Below are 21,674 nucleotides of genomic sequence, written 5' to 3'. Positions count from 1 at the left end.
GAGAAGCTGATCATAATCCTGTAACTGCAACCTTATGAGAGGTTAAGATATAGGCAACATCATGAACGAGGTCTAAGGGTATTTAATGACCAAAGAATTAAGACTTTCACGGCCCTTGAATATAGTCATAGAACTCTCTGCTCATATCACAAAAGGCTATCAACAAATTGAGAAACAATAAATAAAGAGAGCAGCAGTTTTCACTTGTTAGTCTTTGCAACTTCCCGTCCATTTAAAAAAAAAAAAGTGGTTGGAAGGGTACATGGAAGGATATTCAACTTTAAGGCTTTATTTGGAAATTTGGTTCCAGATGCCTCTACATTGCATATTACCACTTTCCTTCATACGTTAAAGGAAAACAGTTGTTAAGTTCACCACAATTGGGTGCTGTTATTTTTTCTTTGCATAAGAGTTTGTTCTTCTATAAGAAGTATCTTTCTCGATTCAAGCCATAGAAATGTCAATGAATGCTATTTCCATTCACATAATCATTTGAAAGTCACCTACAAACAAAATTTGATGTGAAGCACTTATAGTTTAGGATCTTTTTTCACCAGTCCCATGTTCTTGTAGTCGATTTCAAATGTTTGGTACAAATAATATAAGACTTGAAGAATTCCATAAAGCCATCATTTGTGTGGGAAACACAAAATTGTTTCTGATTCTGCCTTTTTAAAAAAGTCCTTTTTTTTTTTAAATTAACTTTTATCTTCAACAGCTCTCTTCTTGTTGTTTTGACCAGAGGGCTTTTTCCTGTGAAAAGAAAAAGGAAACATGAGTCAGAAATTCTAGATATGTGTACTTCCAAAAGATTACCAGCTTAATAGACCTCTACTGAAAACTATCACATGATCATGCACGCGAGTTACCAGGAACACAAAATCACATCAGACATGACCTCTCCTTTAAAAAATCACAATCACCTAATAGAGAAACATCATAAAAAACTATGCAATGGTATAAAAGACAGATTCTGAACCTGACTTTACATTAACTTTATAATAACTACATCAAGGAGGCTAAAGTATTTTATTATGAATTTATATGTATTAACTCAGGCAAACTTCCTAAATTATGAAAAGGATTCTATTAATATCCTCACTTTTCAGATGAAGAAAATGAGGTAGTGGCTGAGTGACTGGCCCATCACTACCACACTAATAATAAAAGTCAGACAAAGTCCTGACATAGTCTAGTGTGCTTAGAGTTTAGTGAAAGATGAATGCCATCAACTAAGTGAATATAAGAAGATACAATCAATGTTTTCAACTGTAGTGGAGTAAGTTAAAGTCCTTAGATGTGTACCCAAAAATTTAATCCTTTTACACAGTCAATAATTTAATGCAATAATTTAATTATTTACAGAGTCATTTTCAATTTATAGAAAAGGAAAGATGCTTAGACTTGTTCAAAGTCCCAAAGTTGGGTCTTATCAGAACCAGTTGTTCTGGCTCCAAATCCATTTTTCCCTCTCGATAGCACAGCGGGTAAGGTGTTTGCCTTGCACGGGGCCGACCAGGGTCGGATTCCTCCATCCCTCTTGGAGAGCCCAGCAAGCTACCAAGAGTAACCCCACCCGCACGACAGAGCCTGGCAAGCTCCCTGTGGCGTATTCAATATGCCAAAAACAGTAACAACAAGCCTCACAATGGACACGTTACTGGTGCTCGCTTGAGCAAATCGATAAACAACAGGATGACAATGCTACAGTGCTACAATATGGTGAGCTACAGTCCACCAGACAACAGGATACAGATTCAGGCTGATAATTCAATTGGGAAGCTGAGGCTGAAGACCAGGACTTAAGACTTTCCAGTACCGAGGTATGAGCTGAGGCTCTAGGTATGGGTAGGCTCATTTGAGTGGAGGGGTCATGTGGAGGGGTCATATGCCTGGATAGAATGTATTTTGTCAAACCAGAGAAAACCATTTTTGTAAATTCCAATCTTGCCTCGATTTCAAATTCTGTTATTAGATAAACTGGTTTAATTGAGACTCTAAGAGAGACCTCATAATTGACCTATAAGTCAACTTACATTCAACATGTCCAGTATCAAACTAATGAGGCTCACTTAAGAGATTCTTTTGTACAGGTGAGAAATGATTATTATCTTAACGATATACAAATCTAAAATAAAAATTAAGGTAATATACTTTGCATTCCAGAGTTGAAAATGTATATATGTCAATGAACATAAGCATTAGATTATAATGTATTAAGTATATTAAATTTTAATTTTCTTTTTTACACAAGTCAAAATCATATAGCAATAACTAATTGGCTCTTACTGATTTATTTTCTGATCACATCTGCCAGTTCTTCAAGTTTTAATGGAATAAGCAAGATAAAGGTAATGTTATGTGCCTAAGGGGTCATGTTGGGATAGAGAGGGAAACTGGGGATATTGGTGGAAGGAAGGTTACACTGGTGGTATTGGAACATTAAATGCTTGAAACAACTGTATAATGGTCAGCTTTGTTAAATTCCGATGATTTTAAATAAAAATTTAAGAGAAGAGACACTTTTTGATAATTTGTACACTCTATGCACTGAACTGAATGTTACTGCCTATAGTTAAAAACCAAATGTTCGGTAAGATTAGTTCCCCTTAAAAGAGAAGGGTATTGTTACCCTATTCCTTCTATATGCTTAAAATTTTCCTACCCCTTAAAGATAGTTCTGCCATCTTGAAATCTCAGTAATCACATCAATGGTTATTTCTTCTCTGAACTTCTCATTTTAAATTTTTTATGTTTGCTTAATTTTGGGAAAAAAGTCTCATTTTATATTCATCCATATATCCAACTATCTAGGTACTAACCTGTAAGAACAATAGGTACTTATCCTATTAAGTGATTGTAGGCAAAGACCTGTATTTCATATATATTTTATATTATTAGTACAGGTAAAGTTTGCATTGTATCATCTTTTTTAAATAGTGGAAAGAGTTAACAATATCTCAGTCTATCCCTATCAAAACATGGTGCTTCCAGCAATGCTGGGCAAAAAGATAGAACTGTGTGCTGGCTAAAAAAGCCCTAGGCTTTAAAACTCTCCCAGGGCCCAGAGGAAAAGTGCAGGGCCTTACAGAGCCTCTGAAAAGAGTAAGGTCACAAGTTCACACCCCCACAAATGCCAAGCATGAGTCTGGGAGCTCTGCTCTAGGGAGGTCAGTACAGACTGCACTGCACCCACATGTGTATAAGCACCACAAAAAGGGACAACTTAAAAAATTTCTAACAAATTTGCTCAAACTGCTACAAATTTACCCACGTGATACTTTTCTTAAGTGTTACAACATGCTCCAGAAATAGCTTAGGGTTGTATTGAAATCCTGCTCAGAATTCAATCAAGAATGACTCCTATATAGCATAGTAACTATAACACAATCAATACAACTCGTTTGATATGAACTCCTAGTCCGGTATAATACTTTAGAATTAAATTGTGAGTTAACAGTTCATAACCACTATGTCTCAATGGTATGTTCAAATACAGGCTGCGTGAAGATGGTGTGCAAGGCAATTCTAACTTAAAGCAAGTTGAAATTATACTTGGGGGAAAAAAAAAAAAGACAGCCCCACAGTAGGTTACTGTTCCCGGGCCACGGGGTGGGTGGGGGTGAGGAGGAGGGTGTTGTCCCTCCGCCTGCTCCCCCTAGGCAGCTCAGTAGACGCAATCCTCCAGAGACCACTGGACAGTCAGGTTTGTGCTCTCAGTAATGAGACACACAGGGCCTCAAGGGATGGGGATGAAGCCAGCCCTTTCCTCCCCGTCCCAACGAGACCCCGAGTCACCACTCATGAATGGCCTTTCTGGCTCCTGATCAAGCTGCTTGACAGCCATGATCTCAGAGACTCAGGAACAAATCTCGGAACCCAGCAGGTTTTAGCAAAAATCTCTCCAGATTTAAGTGTTAAAATTTCAGAATTTCAAAATCGTGCAGCCACTACTGCAGCCACACGACATCATATGTTATTCTTAACCAGCAATAGAAAACAAATTGTCTACTATTGCCTTTTCAGCAATCTGAGTGTTGGGGTAAAATCCCAAATAATAATGGTGGGTCTGGAGTCAAAATATTGAATATAATCAAAGTAGAGAGAGTAATGTGGAAATTATCTGCCCCACAGGTAGGGGAGGGTGTGGGATGGGAATATACTGGGGGTTTTGGTGGTGGAGAATGGGCACTGGGAAAGGTATGGGTGTTTCATTGTATGACTGAGACTTAAACCTGAAAGCTTTGTAACTGCTCTCACAGTGATTCAATTAATAAAATTATAAAAAATGAAAAAAAATAAGAGACAGAAAAGTCAGGCTATTATATACAGAGAAAAATACCATAATTCTCCAAGTTCCCAAATCAAAGGTAATCCACTACTTCTACTATATCCCCCAATGAAGTGCAGTTCTATGCATTCTATTTCTAAAAAATAGACACTAAGGAAAAATAATGCCTTTTATAACTACTATAAGACAATGTCAAGCAATAAATTATTTGAATTATATACTTACTTTTTATCTTTAGCTTTTTCTAAGAAATATTTTGGTGTTGTACTAATGCTTGCCCTTTCCAGTGGCTTCTTAATCATCTTTTTCTTTTGTTTGCTGAAAGTTATAAGAGGAAAGCATTAAGTGCCACATAATTTAAAAGAACTAAAACTAGGTTGATGCTTAATCACAAAATTCATTTATGTATTTTTGACTTATAGTTATATTGTAACTACGTCAATAGATTACAAAATAATGTTTAGAGATAGTCCAAAAGGATGATACATTTTGTTTTTGGGCCATACCTGGTGGTGCTCAGGGGTTACACTTGGCTCTGCTCTCAGAAATTACTCCTGGCAGGTTTGGGGGAATAAATGAAATACCAATCACAGAGCCCGGGTAGGCTGCATGCAAGGCAAGTGCCCTACCGGCCTGTATTATTGCTCCAGATCCCAGGTGAAAAATACCTTTTCTTGGTATTTGGTATTTTGGGTTGGGGGGAGGGAGAGGCGGTTTGGACCATGCCTAAGGAGGTTTGGAACATACCTAGTAGTGATCAGGGGTGATTCTTGGCTCTCAGATAGAGTGCCAGGAATTGAACTGGAGTCAGCAGCATGGAAGGCAAGTGCCTGACCTTCTGGAGTATCTCTCTGACCCCTATATTCAATACTAAATTGTTTAGGAGCCACACCTAGCAGTGCTCAGGGCTTTTTCCTGGGCTTTTTCAATCAGGGATCACTGCTGGCAGGGCTCTGGATACCAGGGATAGAACCCAAGTCAGCTGATGCAAAGTAAACGCCCTACCCACTGTACTATGTCTCCAACCCCTTAATATTACTTTTACTGTAGTTTAGGTACCATAGTTCAATGTATTAATGTTTATGCTTTAGATGTATAAAGTTACTAGACCTTTACCATCAAAATGACAAAGACACTCCTCCACTGTCCCTGAGCAACCTCTCAACAGCCTTTCCCTCCCTCTCCAGCTCCTCCCCCAATCCACTTTCAATATATTTTTTAAAAAGCACTATGATTAAAATGCCTTAATGTGTCAACCTTATATCCCATACCAACAAGCATTAGAGTTGATTTTGCCTAGTTAACTGTTTCTGTTTTATTAAACTAAAATAAACTCTGAGCAACTTCACCTGTTCTAAATGCTTTAATTAAAAAAAAAATCCTTGAATACTCAACAGAGTATTCAATCCTTGAATACTCAACTCAGCTTTGCATGCTAGAGACCCAGGTTCAGTACCCAACATGGCTGGGAATGACACTGAAACAAAGAGCTTGGAATAGATTCTTGAGCACTTCTAGGTATGACCCAAAAAGCAAAACCTACCCTCCTCCCCGCAAAAAAAATCCAAATACCTATATTTTCAAATAAGAAAATACTTGCGTGGAAATATCACAGTATCCACTGACATTTAATAGGCTCATTTTATCTTAAGATGTTGTAAAAGTAGTAGTAATAGTATTAGAAGTATAATGTGTAAGAAACCAGAAAGGTATATGCAAACAGTAAAGTTTCATGAAAATTATTATTGTACCTTAGCAGTTTCTGGAAACCTTTGATGTATTCTGGTACTGGACATCCGGCCTGCTGTATAACATTGGCAACACTGAAAATGTATCCATAAACATAAATTTGCATAATGTCAACAGATGTTTATTTAAACCCTCTATGTAAGATAAAACACAAAAAAAACCTAGCCAAGTGTTTTAATATGTTATCAATTGTCACCAGAAGTGGTCACACTGGATAAGAAAGAATTATACACTAAAACCTCTGCTAGATTAATTTTGAATAAATCATCACATTTATTAATAATTTTATGTATTTATGAATAATTTTATTTATTTTTATTTTTTGGGTCACACTCAGCAGTGTTCATGGCTTACTTCTGGCTCTGCACTCTGGGTTCACTTTTGGTAGGGCTCTGATGATCAAACCTGGTTTGGCTGCATGCAAGGGTCACATATAGTTACCCATTTCCCACATGGAAAACCTAGATGCCTGGGTACACTGATAACAGGGTCATCAGGTTTGTATAGCAGACCTCTGGTGAATAGAGGCTATTGGACCATACTCCTGTATACATGCATTTGGCTAAGTCTGCTCACAGGGAAACCGAGGCTGACTAAGTCCAAGCTGAGAAAGCACAAATCCGTATCTTTATTAAAACTGACAAATCAAAGCACAAAACTCAATTTCAATTATGTTAAAATCTATGAGGAGTCCTAAATTTAGACCCAAGATTCTAAAAGTATATCATGTGCTGGACTGGGTAAGATCTGAACAGTTTTTCCTGGGATTGAATATAGAATGCTATCTGCCTCTTAAAGAAATGGAAGAAATAACTTCGATTGAACCCAAAACTCTCGGGAGTTAACTTTTTTGAGGGGTAGGGTGAAGGAATGGTTGGGGACACACCTATCTGTGTTTAGGAATCACTCCCAGCAGTGCTTAGGGTACCATATGCAGTACTGGGGATTAAATCCAGGTTGGTCACATGCAAGCCAAGCCTTAATCCATATTCTATCTTTCCAGACCCAGAGATTAACTTTATACTGCTCAAGAGGATCTAGGGGCTACTGGAATATACTCCTCTATACATGCCCTGTGTGACCACAAAAATTCAATCCCAATGCCAACCACATAAGCTAGTAAGGACAGTCCCTGGCCCTCTGCCTGGGACCTCAGCTGTCATAACAAAGCATGGATCTCCAGAGCACTGCAGCTAAACTGTAATTCCTTTGTGAGTATCACAGCTCCCAGCATGTACATGTGTGAACACCACCAAAAAATCCCAGCAAGCACAAGCAGTCTGGTCACTTCGGCCCTGGTAAGCACCAAAAGACAAGTGTGTGAGTACACAAAAGACAGACAAACAGAGAGAGAGAGAGAAAGAGAGAGAGAGAGAGAGAGAGAATAAGAGAGAGCATACAACATCAGAGGGAGGGCAAAAGGAAGCCCCATAATTCAAGTATATGGGTACCACCATCAAGTGAGTACATGTATGTGTGTGTCTCCCTGTCTCACCCCCTCAGCACAGTGGCAGGAAAATAAAAAGCCCTGTGATCACCTGCCTTTTTCTCCTGCTAAATTCTCATTGACTAACACCATACAAGAATTTGGTTATTTCACAATTACCTGTTAACAGTTTATATAGGTACAAATGTAATAATATACACATATGTAAAACAACCATGCCAACTTAAGATTAAACTATTTTTTCTAATTTACCTTCTTAATAACGGTTTATCATCTTCAGTAAAAAATGTAACAGCTTTTCCTTTATGCCCAGCTCTTCCAGTTCGACCTAAGAGAAATCAGACCACCAAAATAACACTTTTGAGGGAGAAAAGGGACCTTCAATAGTCACCCATAAAACTGAATTTGGGGGTGGGGGTGAGTTGAGCCATAACCAGCAGTACTTGGGAAATTATACTTGCTGCAGATCTAATCAGAGTCACAGCCAAATCAGTCTCATGCAAGGCAAATGCCTTACTTTCCGTATTATCTCTCTGGTTCCAAAAGTAACTGAACTTTTTCACAGCACTGAAAACAGTATCTTTGGGAGCAACAGAAAGGGACTAAGAAGCTAGGTTAGCAGGGGCCTAGGGGAGGCAAAGAGCAGAGACAACTCACCTATCCTGTGAATATATTCCACTGAACTGGTTGGAAAATCATAGTTGATCACCAAGTTCACACCTTTAAAATCAATCCCTCTGGCTAGCAAGGCTGTACAAATAAGAACCCAGATTTTTCCAGCTCTGAAGCTCTGGACTGTGTTATCTCTCTGGTTAAAAGAACATATGTTTTATCATTAAATGTTTTAGGGCCATTCTAGGAATGAAAAATAAATGCTTTGTATACTTTATATCAGCATTTAAAAAATTTGTAGTTAAAAGCTTATTTTAAAAGTATACATTTGATTTTACCTGTTGTTGAGTTCTGTCTGCATGAATAACATCCACGTTAATACCCTCATATATGAGTTCATGAAAAAGTTCCTTTGCCCTTTCAATGGACTGAACAAAAACAAGAACAGGTGGATTGAAACCCTAAAAGAAATGCAAAAAACATCAGTGTAGCACGCTACAATCAAGAACACAATTGCACTATTTTTATGATTTTAGTTTTTTAAAAGCTAAATTCAATTCAGTATACTTTTCATCCTCCCAATTTTCAGACCTGGGGCTAAATTTGCCTTCATCTTCCCACCATCCGTTCTCTATTTAACATGAATTGTGATTTCCTGTATGCCAACTCCAGTAATTCTGTCTAATGAATCTCCCTCTCTCTTTCATTCCTTTCTTTTTGTTTTGGGGCCACATCTGGTTGTGCTCAGAGCTGATCCTAGCTCTGTACTCAGGGATCACTCCGGTGGGACACAGGGGACCATATGGAATGCCAGGGATTGAACAAGGGCTGGCCATGTGCAAGGCAAGCATCCCCCCAGATGTCCAATCTCTCTAGCCCCTGAATACTTTTATCTTTCTAGGACAGATACTTGTTACTTAAATGTAGACTACTATCTTTTAACTTAGTTACTGTAACTGTGGTTAAGTACCTCTACTGCCTCCAAAGTTTAGTCCTTATCTTTCAATTTTACACTGGATTTCTAAATATGATACTGAAACAATACTCAGTCCCCATCAGTAACAAAAGCTTAGGTAAACTTCATAAACATTCAATGTAATCCAAATGTACCTTTTTAACAAGTTCCCTCATTGCAAGAAGTTTCCCAGTTTCAGATCCAACAAAAAGAAGTTCTTGTTCTACAGTCTCTACTGCAGAATTCCTGAGGAGAAGAAAACAAAACTTGTTAATAATCGTACATCCGTACATCTAACAAACCTAAGTGCACACACACACACACACACATACATTCCCCAGTGGAATAATGCAGAAGAACTATTACCTTGCTCCAATAGATACAGAAATGACACTGTCCAGATTGAGTTTGCACCACTGTTCAACATCATACGCAAAGGTCGCACTGAACATAGCTCTTTTGACCTTGTGGGATGTACAGGCCAGGAAAATGGAAGCCAGCTGTTCTCTGAATCCAGTTTTGCCATCTTCAAACAGTTTGTCTGACTCATCTACCACCAGCCATTCAACACTAAGAAAGAACAAAACAATGCATGGGTATTAAACGGAAAGATCCACATTTCATTACTTGGGCATACATAAAGAAGTCAATCATGAAACTATTTCTATCAGAAGTCAATCAAAACACTATTTCTATTTATACCAAATATAGTAGGAAAAGGTAAAAATAAGAGAAACAAAGTTCTCTTCCATTTTAGCCTCAAAGTTATGAAATGCTTTTAACAATAACCAAGTTTCATATAAATTGTATGAACTTCATCAACCATGACTGTTCAAAGATGTGCAAAAGTCGAGGTGCATGATGCACTGTTTATCAGAGGCTGTAACTCTGTCTTTTTAGGCCACACTTGTCCATACTCAGGGGTTACTCCTATCTTTATACTCAGGAATCACTCCTGGGGGTACACAGGAGACCATATGGGATGCTCCAGAAGCTGCAAGTCTTTCCCAGACCAGATAATTGCTTTCTACTCATTTTAATGAAAAACCATTTTCAGCACCAGCACTTACTGAAGTTGGCAGAGAACAAGCCCCAGAGGGCATTAGTATAAACAGCTGAGGACAAAACATAATCACTAAATGAAAAACACACATAAAAGACACAACAATATTATCTGTACCTTGTTAAGTCTATTCCTGGGGGATCTTGCTTCAATAAGTAGATCAGCCGATTTGGAGTAGTCACAAGAATATCTGTAGAAAAACAAATAGTACATATAGCAATAACCAGACTTCACCCTCTTAACCCAGGGATTTAATCCCCTAAATATGCTAATAACTTGGGGGCAAGGAGAGGAAGTGTTATACTGAGTGACTTATTTCACCAATAACACTTAACTGATTCGAAATGAGGAAACACACCATTTCCTAGGAGATGAAGTAAAACTTTGAAGACAGATTGTTGGTTGCTGAAAGAATCTGACAACTGATACTTTCTTCTATTTTCCTAGAAATCCAAAACATCCCAGTGATAATTGGATGTTTCCTATTTAAAAGGAAAGTTCCAACACCCAAACCTATCATTATAACTAGTCCAATACCTAAATCTATCATTATAACTGGCAATATGGTAAACATTACAATCTTCTTCCCTTGTAAGAAGCTATTTATTCTAAAATGAATTCTATACTTGAAGAAACACAAACATTCTTATTAGTAATTCTACAAACATGTTTGTTCTGGGGCCATACCTAGCAACTGCTCAGGGACCATGCAGTGCCAGGGACCAAACCTGAACCTCACACTTGGAAAGCATGTGTTCCACTCTTTGAACCATCTCCCCAGTCCTATCTGTATTTTTAAAAGTCCAGCAAAGTCCAAATCACTACATCCTAAGTTTTAGTTTCGCTAAATGCAGGTAACTTTGGGAAGGAGAAAGGGAAGGTTAAGAAAAAAAATCTCTCTTGAAATTTTACTCAGAGATCAAGCTATAAAATAGGGAAAAGCAGACTGCCTAGCTGATACAAGGGTAAGGTCAGAAGCCACTTTTATCTGTAGAGTATTTCCAAGACAGGTATCAAGTGCACAGGTGCAGGGCTGGAGTGATAGTACAGTGGGTAGGACTCTTGCCTTGCATGAGACCAACCTGAGTTCATTACCTGGCATCCCATATGGGCCACAGAGCATCACCAGAAGTAATTCCTATGTGCAGAGCCAGGATAATTCCTGAGCTTCACCGGGTGTGACCCAAAAATACCCCCCTACACACACACACACACACACACACACACACACACACACATGTATGTGTACACATATATATGTACAGACATACATATATAAATTTTTTAAAGGTATAGGTGCAGGGCTAAAGAGATAGTGATAGTGATAGTACAGTAGGCAAAGTGCTTGCTACGCATGTTGTCAAACATGGGTTTGATCCATGGCAATGTGTATGGTCCCCTGAGCAAGAACCAGGAGTTAAAACCCTGAGCACAGCCAAGTGTGACCCCAAAACCAAAACAAACAAAAGTACAAGACATACTGAAAATGGTTCAGTGGCAAAGTAACTTGCCTTTCAAGTGAGAGGGAACTTGACTTTGGATCCTCACAGCTGCCCACATGCACCAAAGACAGGGTCACTGGCGCTTCTGTTTGGAACCCCAGGGAGGCAACAAAGTTTGCAACTGATAGAGCATGGAAACTCATGTATGCAATGTCTGGGGATCACCACAATCAAGTATCTGTGAGATGATTGGTAAATGCAACAATAAAAAGAAGGGAAAGGGGAAAAGAACTATAAATATAAAGCAATGTTCCCCAACCTCCATGTTGTAGGTGGCTATAAGGTGCATTGCAGAACGCTTTAATAGCATTCCTGACTCTCTCTGCTATTAATTAGTAGTTATCAGCGGCAACAACTTTAAACATCACCAAATAATTGCCGAACATTCTTGGAGTTAACGATGATGTGACAGTGGAGGGCAGCACTGCCTCTGGGTGAGAGTACTTGGTACATGCTGCACTAAAACAACTACTGGGGGCCAGTGAAGAGATCTGCTTTTAGCATCCCTGAAAGTCAAATTAATTACATGCACAGCTACACTTTAAGAACTTGGAATGCAGTGATTTTCAAATGTCTTACTTGCTTTCTGTGGACTGAAGCAATAGCACAGCGGGTAAGGTGTTTGCCTTGCAAGCGGCCAACATGGCCAACCCGAGTTCGATTCCTCCGCCCCTCTGGAAGAGCCCGGCAAGCTACTGAGAGTATCTCGCCCGCACGGCAAAGCCTGGAAAGCTCCCCGTGATGTATCCGATATGCCAAACACAGTAACAATTGTCACAATGGAGACTTTACTGGGCCCTCGAGCAAATCGATGAACAATGGGAGGACAGTGACAGTGACTTGCTTTCTGTATTTAAAAATGAATCTCTTACCGAATTTCTTAGAAGATTTCGGTCCAAATTTCTTGGCTGCCACTGCTGCTTTGTGGATCATGTGTATCCTAAACCCTGTTCCCTCAGAGATTTTTAACAGCTCTCGGTGAATCTAAAAGGGAAGATGTCAAAAACATTAGCTACTAAATACTTGGATAAAAATGCAGCTTCCTTTACATTATTAAAGTAAAAAAAAGGCCCTCCCGTTGATCATCGATTTGCTCGAGCGGGCCCAGTAACGTCTCCATTGGAGACTTCGATATGCCTTTACATTATTAACAAAATAAACTTCTCTCCAATCTTGATTATCTGAATTTAGATTATCTTTACATTAACCTGGAATCCCAACATTTCAGAACTTCAACGATCCATCAAATTCAATTAAGTCTAAAATCTATATGCTACAACATCTTTAAGAATATTATTATAAAGCTGTTTCATTCTGGGCATGAATTTTCTTTTAAGTACATAGAGAGGGTAGAGTAGATTGTTGTATAGTTGTGCTTTCTCGAAAACAAAGGTTTCATTTTTCCCTAGATAAGAAAAATTAATTTTAGAGAGGGGCTACATATGACATATCCTTTTAACTTCCAGGATCTAGGAGCACTTACCAAAAAGTAAAAATGCTAAAGGCATCACATTTTAGACAATTATCGAGGTAAAAGGAAGTTGTTCATTTGCAGTAAGATAGAGAGCAATGTGTCATATAAATAATATTAACCATGCAAAGAATGTGTGGGCCTTACCGTTCCCTTTCTAAAACCTTTTTTTTTTTTTTTTTTAAATTTTATTTTTTATTAAAGTTGTAGATTTACAATTTTTTGTGCTTTGCTTTCAATTATACAATGGTCAGATACCCATCCCTCCACCAGTGCCCATTTTCCACCACCATGGATAATATCCCTCCCACCCCCATCCCCCCATCCCCCCGTCTCTGTGGCAGGGCAATCCCCTGTGTTCTCTCTCTCCTTTTGGGTGTTGTGGTCTGCAAAAGAGGCATTGAGTGGCAAACATGTTCAGTCCATAGTCTACTTTCGACATGCATCTCCCCTCCTGGGAGGATCCTCCAAACATCCTTTATTTGGTGCTCCCTTCTCTATCTGAATAGCCCTTTCCTCTAGGATACCCGGCTGGCCTCTAAGTTATGGAGTAATCCTCCTGGTGCTGATCTCAGCTATTCTTGGGTATTAATCTCATACTTTGTTACTTTATATCCCCCAGATGAATGCAATCTTTCTATGTCTATCCCTCTCTTTCTGACTCATTTCGCTTAGCATGATACTTTCCATATTGTACCACTTGTATGTAAATTTCATGACTTCATCTTTTCTAAGAGCTACATAGTACTCCATTGTGTAGATGTACCAAAGTTTCTTTAACCAGTCATCTGTTCTTGGGCATTCAGGTTTCTTCCAGTTTCTGGCTATTGTAAAGAGGGCTGCAATGAACAAACAAGTGCAGATGTCACTTCGACTATACATTTTTGCCTCTCTGGGATATATTCCCAGGAGTGGTATTGCTGGGTTCTAAAACCTTTTTAATCATTCTCAAATAAGATGGCCATCTCAAAAAATTAATAGTATTGTAAATTAATGAAACTTAATCAAAATTATTTAAAAAAATAAAAGATGACCAAAGCAAATAAACAGCAAATACACCCTCTTTTAAAGTGCAAGTCATACCTGAGTGGCAAGTTCTCGTGTTGGAGAGATAATTAGGGCTCTGAAGCCTTTATTTGCTGGTTGTTTCAGCTGCATTAAAATAGGTATGCTAAAGGCCAAGGTCTTTCCAGAGCCAGTAGGAGCGGAAGCCAGAAGTTCTCGACCCTAAAACCAAGCATATTAAGTATAAGGGAAAAAATTTAAACTGTAGCTGTAGTGGTCAAGACAAATTCATGAAAGCATAGACTTATGAGAGGGACCCTTTAAAGAATTCTAATAGGTCACATTTAAGACAGGAAGATTTCAAAGAATGTGAAAGGAATAAATAAATGAAAGAAGGAAAATGAGAGGCATTCTAGACCTGCATACTCACATGGAGCATAACTGGAATAGCCTGCATCTGGATTGGTGTAGGTGACTGAAAACCTGCATCAAGAATATTCTGAAGGAGTCGAGAACTGATTTTATATTCCTGGTCAAGTTGCTGAAATGTAGCAATTGGGTCAGGAAGATCAGTTCCTTGAACATGAATTTTGTGTTTATTCCGGAAGAAGTTTATCTGAAAAGTGAAGTAAAGAGTTCTCCATGAGCTGGGGGAAAAGGGACCACCAAGTAAAGGGTACTAGGAGGGCCCGCTTGGGATGGGTGATGCGGTCTGAAAGTAGACTATAGACCGAACATGATGGCTTTAATACCTGTAGTGCAAACCACAACACCCAAAAGGAGAGAGAGCGCAAAAGGGAAATGCCCTGCCACAGAGGCGGGGTGGGATGGAGGGATGCTAGGACCACTGGCGGTGGAATATGGGCACTGGTGGAGGGATGGGTACTCAATCATTATATGACTGAAACGCAAGCACAAAAGTTTGTAAGTCTGTAACTGTACCTCACAGTGATTTACTAATAAAAAATTTAAAAAAACAAAAAAAAGTTAGCCATGAGGAGCTGGAACGAAAGTACAGCAGGTAGGGGACTTGCATGTGGCCAACCTGGGTTCAATCCTGGCACCACAAAGTGTGCCCCAGGTCCTGCCAGGAGTGACCCCTGAGCACTGAGCCAAAAACAGACCCTGAAGTACTGCAGGATATACCTGCCCCCACCTCTACCCTTTCTCCCCCGAAAAAAAGTCAAGCTGTCAAAGTTAAGAACCTCACTGATGCTCACTGGGTTTTACCCCAACGTCACAAAATAAAAAAAACAAAACCTTTATTTATTTTTGGGCCACACTTGGAGGTGCTCAGGAGCTACTCCTGGCTTGGGGGTTTGCTTCCTACAGTGTTCAGGGGAACACAGAGTGCCAGGGAGCAAACTTAGGACTCCCATAAACACAATATGAGCTCCACCCCGCAGAGCTCTCTGTAGTCCCCAAGAAAACACCATCCTAAACACAAATCAGCCTTGAAAACTGACCAAATTAAGAATAACATATATTTTTTCTAAAGAATTTTATTTTATTTTGCTTTTTGGGCCACACCCAGCGATGCTCAGGGGTTACTCCTGGCTCTGAATTCAGATATTACTCCTGGAGGTGTTTGGGGGACCATATGGGATGTCAGGGATTGAATCCGGGCTGGCAGCATGCACTGCAAATGCCCTATCCACTGTATTACTGCTCTGGCCCCTGAATTAAACTTTACATTTTTTTACTTTAAAGTTTTCAAAGTAAAATTTCGCTCTGGCCTATAAAATCTAAACAAATGTAATTTATCTTATATTTACAAAATCACAATCACTTTTAACAAGTGAATAAACTAAGGGCAGTGGGGAAAAAAAACCAAGGGGTCAGAGAGATATTAACAGCAGGGAGGGTGCTTGCGTTGCACATAACCAAGCTGATTCCTATTCCCAATACCATGCATGGTTCCCCAAACCCCACTGGTAATGAGCCCTGTGTGCAGAAGCCAGAGTAAGTCCTGAACACTGCTGGGTGTGGCCAAAGAACCACCAACAATGACAAAAACAAGAAACTAAATGAAAAAATTTCTCTAACCTTTTCTTTTCTGAGATTTTCCAACTTTCCTGAAGTTAGTTTACTTTCCTTTCTAATTTTTTTATCTTCAATCTTTGCTTCCACAGACGACATCCACTGTATTGTAGAACCTTCTTCTTGAGGAATAGTTTCTAAAATATATTTTGAAATGAAAAAGTTTTAAGTACATGGCTGCAGAGTCAGTATATAGGGAAGGTGTTTGGCTGGCACGTGACCGATTCAGGTTCTATCCCAGCACCCCATTTGATCCTGCACTGCCAGGAGTGATCCCTGGGCACAGACAGGCGTGGCCCAAAAACAAAAACAAAAAGTAAGATTTTTAAGTGCAACATTCTTAAGTATCGCAAATGGACAGAGCACAAGACACACAAAACATACAGGCATTGGTTGTTCTTGTTGTTTTTGATGTGCACCAGTCTCTGTGATGTTAGATAATCACATTGTTGTTTTGATTTGTAATCTCCCTGATGATTAGTGATGCCAAGCATATTTTTCTTTAATGCTCATTTGGCCACTTGTATTTCTTCTTTGAGAAAGTTTCTATTCATCTCTTCTCCCCATTTTTCTAGAAACAACCCAAGTGTCCAAGAATAGACAACGGGATAAAGAAACTCTGATACATGAACATAATGGAATATTACTCAGCCATAAGAAAAGAAACTTGCTGGTACATGGAGGGACCAAGAGAGTATGATGCTGAGTGAAGTTAGTCAGGAGAGACACCAACACAGAACGATCTCTCTCATATATTGGGATATAGAGAAACATAACGGTGGAATAACAAATACCTCAAGACAATAGAAACAAAGATCATTAAAACTAGTATTCAGTAGGGAACACATCACTTGAGGGGGCTGGAGGATAGGAGAGGGAGGGGACAATTTCTATGGTGGAGAGAAGGTTAACCAGAAGAAGGAGGTGGTGCTGAAAGATGGTAATGTATTATATATGAAACCCTATCAGCAACAGTACTGTAAACCACAGAGCAAGCAAACTCACTCTCTCTCTCTCTCTCTCTCTCTCTCTCTCTCTCTCTCTCTCTCTCTCTCTCTCTCTCTCCCTCCCTCCTTCCCTGACACTGTCACTGTCACTGTCCTCCCGTTCTTCATCGATTTGCTCGAGCGGGCCCAGTAACGTCTCCATCATGAGACTTGTTGTTACTGTGTTTGGCATATCGAATACATCACGGGTAGCTTGCCAGGCTCTGCCCTGCGGGCGAGATACTCTCGGTAGCTTGCCGGGCTCTCCGAGAGGGGCGGAAGAATCGAACTCGGGTCGACCATGTTGGCTGCGTGCAAGGCAAATGCCCTACCGCTGCGTGATCTGGCTGCGACATCTGTCACCCCATTGATCGCCAGGGTCGATTCGGCTGATCTGGCTGGCTAGGCGGGTGTCCCCTTCCTCCCTCACCGCTCCATGTGCGTCCCTCCCGAAGCTGCGCGCTCGGTCGAAGAGGACGGCCTTCCCTGAATAGAGACGGACTGGTCTTCGGTGGAGGGTATACGAGTAGCTGAGCTCCCCTGCTAGAACCTCCAAACAAGCTCCCTGACACACACAGAAGCAGACTGGTAGGTGGGAGGCAAATGGGGTTATAGTGGCCGGGCATTGGGGGAGGAAGTGGATACTGGTGGAGGAATTGGCATTAAAATATCATATGCCTGAAACCCAATCCTGAGTAACCTCATAATTTCACTGGTAACTGAAAAGCAGTGTGTTTAAAAAATTGGAAGAGAGTCAAATTATGGTTTCATGCTCCACCACAGAACTGTCACCACTGTGTAATCAAGCCTATTTTGTTTTCTCAGTAATGCCAATTTTGTTTGGGGGTCCACACCCAGCAGTGCTCAGGGCTTACTCCTGAATCTACACACAGAGATCACTCCTGGAGGGGCTGAGGGGGGCTTAATGTCAGAATTGCTAATGTGCCTTTGTTGAATTCCTAATGCATCATTCTCAGTTGGGACCAATTTCTTATTTCAAAACAAAAAGTCCAATCTCTGAAGCACCCTGACTTAACCTCCATATTCTCTTTTTGGCCCTAAAACTTTAGGAAAAATAAGCTTAAGAGCAGCTTGGAGGTGAAAAGATAGGGGTTAAGGCTCTTGTCTTGCAGCTGGCAACCCTTGATCCCAGACAATACCTATGGTCCCCAAGCATGTAAGGAGTTCTCTCTGAGTATTGAACCAGGAGTACGCCCTGAGAACAGTCAGATGTCCAAAAGCCAAGATAAAGTTAACAAATAAATTAGGAAAAAAAAAATGAAATTAACGACATGTGACAAACAAGAAAAAATCTGTAAACATAACATGCTGAATATACAGCTAATGTCCTAAATGTCTGAGGTATAATAAATAAAAACAAAAATATTTAATGAAGGAAAAAACAAATCAAGCACGAACCTGAAGCCAATCTCTTCCTCTTTCTCTTATTCTGCTTCCTTTCAGTAAGACGGTCTTCTCTTTCCTCTTCATCTTGGAGCTCTTGAAAAATTGCTGATGCTCCATTCTCGCCTGGAACCGACTTCTTGTTTCCAAAAAAGTCCAGTCTCTGAAGCACCTCTGGCGAATCAAAGTCGCATTTTCGTTTTCCTACCTGAGACCCAAAAATTATATATGAAGTCTATTGACAGGCACTGCTCTCGTCCAAGCAGGACTGATAGTATGGACGGTAACTTCCCATCTTACTCTTTCACCAAACACTGGTTGCAGCTAACAAGGATGACGAAACAAATGTAATTCAAGGCATCCTTCCCGAGCTCAATAAAACAAGAAATGGAATGAACACCTATATATGCTTATTAACACCAGCAGACATTCAAATCTATGTGCGTAGCACTGCACTGTAACACTGTCCTCCCATTGTGTTGTTCATTGATTTGCGTGAACGGGCACCAGTAACGTCTTCATTGTGAGACTTGTTGTTACTGTTTTTGGCATATCAAATAGACACGGAGCTTGCCAGGCTCTGCCATGCGGGCGGGATACTCTGGGTAGCTTGGCAGGCTCTCCAAAAGGGGCGGAGAAATCAAACCCGGTGTGTACATATAAATATTATCTTCAGGCAGATTTCTAACCATCACAATCACAATCACCCTGTTGTTGGTCGGCTGCCTTGAGCAGGCACCTGTAACGTCTCCTTCGTCCTAGATCTGAGATTATAAAAAAGAGCAACATTCAAGGCTCTTTCCTGGCTACGAGAATGAGACCCATCATTGTTACTGGTATTTGGCATATTGGTACGCCACGGGGAGTTTGCCAGACTCTGCAAACAGGTTATCAAAGCAGGAATGAGATAACCATATGTATTTGTTTTTGGTTTGGGGCAACATCCAGAGATGCTCAGGAATCGGGATCACATGGGATGCCAGGGACTGAACCTGGGGTGCTGCATGTAAGGCAAATGCCTTCCTTACCCGCTGCACCTTTTCTCCGAACCCTCTAAGCAAATGTATACCCATTAAGTGACCTCTGCGAGGTAAACAGAAGTACCACAAACGAGAAAATCAAAACCTTAGGAGGCTCATTAATGTGACATAGTAGTCTCAAAACCATGGTAGCTAGCAGGTCCTGGCTTTAGAACCAAGTAACCAGGCTCCAGATTTCAAATTCTTTCGTTTGGGGACCACACCCAGCGGTGGCCAGGGGTTGTTACTCCCCACGCCGGGCAGGGAGTAGTGGCGGTGATTATGGAGGGGGCGCGGGGACCACACGCGATTCTACCTGGCCCGCGAGCTCCTCCCCGGTCCCTGGGAACTCTTGACCAATTCCGACACGCTGCCGGTAGGAAAAGGGAGAAACACATCTCTCTCGCCGGTTGCAAGGGTCATATTAAAAAATCTTTCGACCACCGGACCCAGACTTCCTCCTCTCTTTCCTGCTCCCCCTTCTACTCCGCGCCTCTCCTTCTGTCACCTAGCCCGCGGGACTTACGCCTGAATTCAAGAAAAAGGAAACAATCCCGGCCCGCTAAACGAAGCACATGCCGAGTCTGGAAAACGACGACAGCGAAAAGGATCGGTTCCCTCTGCTTAGGGGGGCTTCCGGCTGTCAAAATTCCTTTCCCCGTTCCTAAAGCGGGGGGGGGGGGGGGGTGAAGCGGGGGGGAGGCGACTTCTCAAAGTATTGCAACGGTGCCTGGGAGGGTGGGACTGGGGCCCCTGTCGCAGGCTCCAAGCCGGCCGAGCGTGCCCGGGGCCCGGGAGGAACTCCTGGGAACGCGACGCGGGGAACCATACAGAAGCGCCCCCGGGACCCGGACCACGCCTCGCGACGCCCCGGGGGCACGGTCGGAACGCCGCCACGCTGCGCCAGCTCCCACTCAGCTACCTACCGGGGGTTCCAGCCTCGGCGTAAACGTACCTGGAATCGCGTCGCGTCCGCCGAGAAGCGCCTCACGTCGAACCTGGCGCCCGCGCCCAGGCGGCGGAAGAGATCGTGAGCGTCCATCTTTAACCGGAAAGCGCGAGGCCTCCCTGCGCCTGCGCGGAGGGCGTCCGCCTGACTGCGCCTGCGCCGACGCCCCGCCCCCCCCCCCCCGGAAGTCCGGGTGGGGCCTGTCGCGGAAGAGGCTCCCGGGGGTGGAGCCTGGCTGTGAGCTACTGGAGTGTTGGTACGGTGTCTCGGTTCCGTACTTCTCCCCCCCCTCCCCGGCCCACCCCCCTCATCCCCATTTCTTTCCCTTTGTGTGTGTCTGGAAGGGCGCGTGGGTGGGAGTCATGACAGAGGGGTCCGCCCCGTAATGCTAGGAGGTTGCGAACCAGGCAATCTATCAACAAAAAAAGTCAAGGTCTGTATACATATGTATGTATATATGTATGTATGTATGTAGCACTGTCCTCCCGTTGTTCATCGATTTGCTCCATGGGGCACCAGTAACGTCTCCATTGTGAGGCTTGTTACTGTTTTTTGGCATATGGAATACGCCAAGGAGAGCTTGCCAGGCTCTGCTGTGGGGGCGGGATACTCTAGATAGCTTGCAGGGCTCTCGGAGAGGGGCGGAGGAATCGAACCCAGGTCAGCCAGGCTCAGCCGGGTGCAAGGCAAACTCCCTACCCATACGTACACACACACACACACACACACACACACACATATATATATATATTGCTTTGGGGGGGTCACATCCAGCGGTGCTCAGGGATTACTCCTGGCGGTGCTCAGGGGACCATATGGGATGTTGGGGATGGAACTCCGGCGGGCTGCGTGGGAGGCAAATGCCCTAACCACTGAACTATAACTCCAGCCTCACAAGGTCTGTTTAATGCTGGACATTTGCCTCAGTTTTTATGGATACTTAGGTGAACAAAAAAAAAAAAATCCAAATTTGTCGTCCTAAAAAATTTACATTTGGGGCCGGAGTGATAGTATAGAGAGTAGGGTTCAATCCCTGGCACCCCATATGGTCTCCCAAGCACTGCCAGAACTTATTCCTGAGTGCAGAGTCAGGAGTAACCTCCAGCACCGTTGAGTGTGACCCCAAAACCAGGAGGGAGGGAAATACTTTTTTTTAAATGAAATTTACATTTAACGGTGGA

General features: G+C 41.6%; 1 protein-coding gene across 1 annotated transcript; it reads right to left on the bottom strand.

Moving 5' to 3' along the window:
• Positions 1–67: 67 nt before the first annotated feature.
• DDX52 (DExD-box helicase 52) lies at positions 68–20,629 on the bottom strand. The gene is made up of 15 exons (XM_056127215.1): positions 20,500–20,629; positions 18,541–18,733; positions 16,142–16,272; positions 14,526–14,711; positions 14,174–14,317; positions 12,492–12,603; positions 10,235–10,307; positions 9,421–9,624; positions 9,210–9,300; positions 8,438–8,560; positions 8,145–8,295; positions 7,740–7,815; positions 6,043–6,114; positions 4,517–4,609; positions 68–753 (listed from the first exon to the last, which is right to left on the bottom strand). Exons 1-15 carry the CDS (start codon positions 20,584–20,586, stop codon positions 699–701), a joined length of 1,791 nt encoding a protein of 596 aa, XP_055983190.1. The 5' UTR covers positions 20,587–20,629; the 3' UTR covers positions 68–698.
• Between the last annotated feature and the right edge of the window lie 1,045 nt (positions 20,630–21,674).

Source organism: Sorex fumeus, unplaced genomic scaffold (genome assembly GCF_029834395.1).
Source record: "Sorex fumeus unplaced genomic scaffold, SorFum_2.1 ptg000063l, whole genome shotgun sequence".
Classification (NCBI taxonomy): Eukaryota; Metazoa; Chordata; class Mammalia; order Eulipotyphla; family Soricidae; genus Sorex; species Sorex fumeus.
Note: the sequence above shows the minus strand (reverse complement) of the source record. Positions and strands in the feature narration are given on the sequence as shown.

Excerpts from the sequence above, each read along its gene's own strand:
- DDX52 (XM_056127215.1), bottom strand. The coding sequence starts at position 20,586 with ATGGACGCTCACGATCTCTTCCGCCGCCTGGGCGCGGGCGCCAGGTTC. Across the intron at positions 14,712-16,141 it reads AAAATCTCAGAAAAGAAAAG|ATAAACTTCTTCCGGAATAA; the intron begins GTTAGAGAAATT and ends TTCACTTTTCAG. Across the intron at positions 10,308-12,491 it reads GAAATCTTCTAAGAAATTCG|ATATTCTTGTGACTACTCCA; the intron begins GTAAGAGATTCA and ends GTTTTTCTACAG.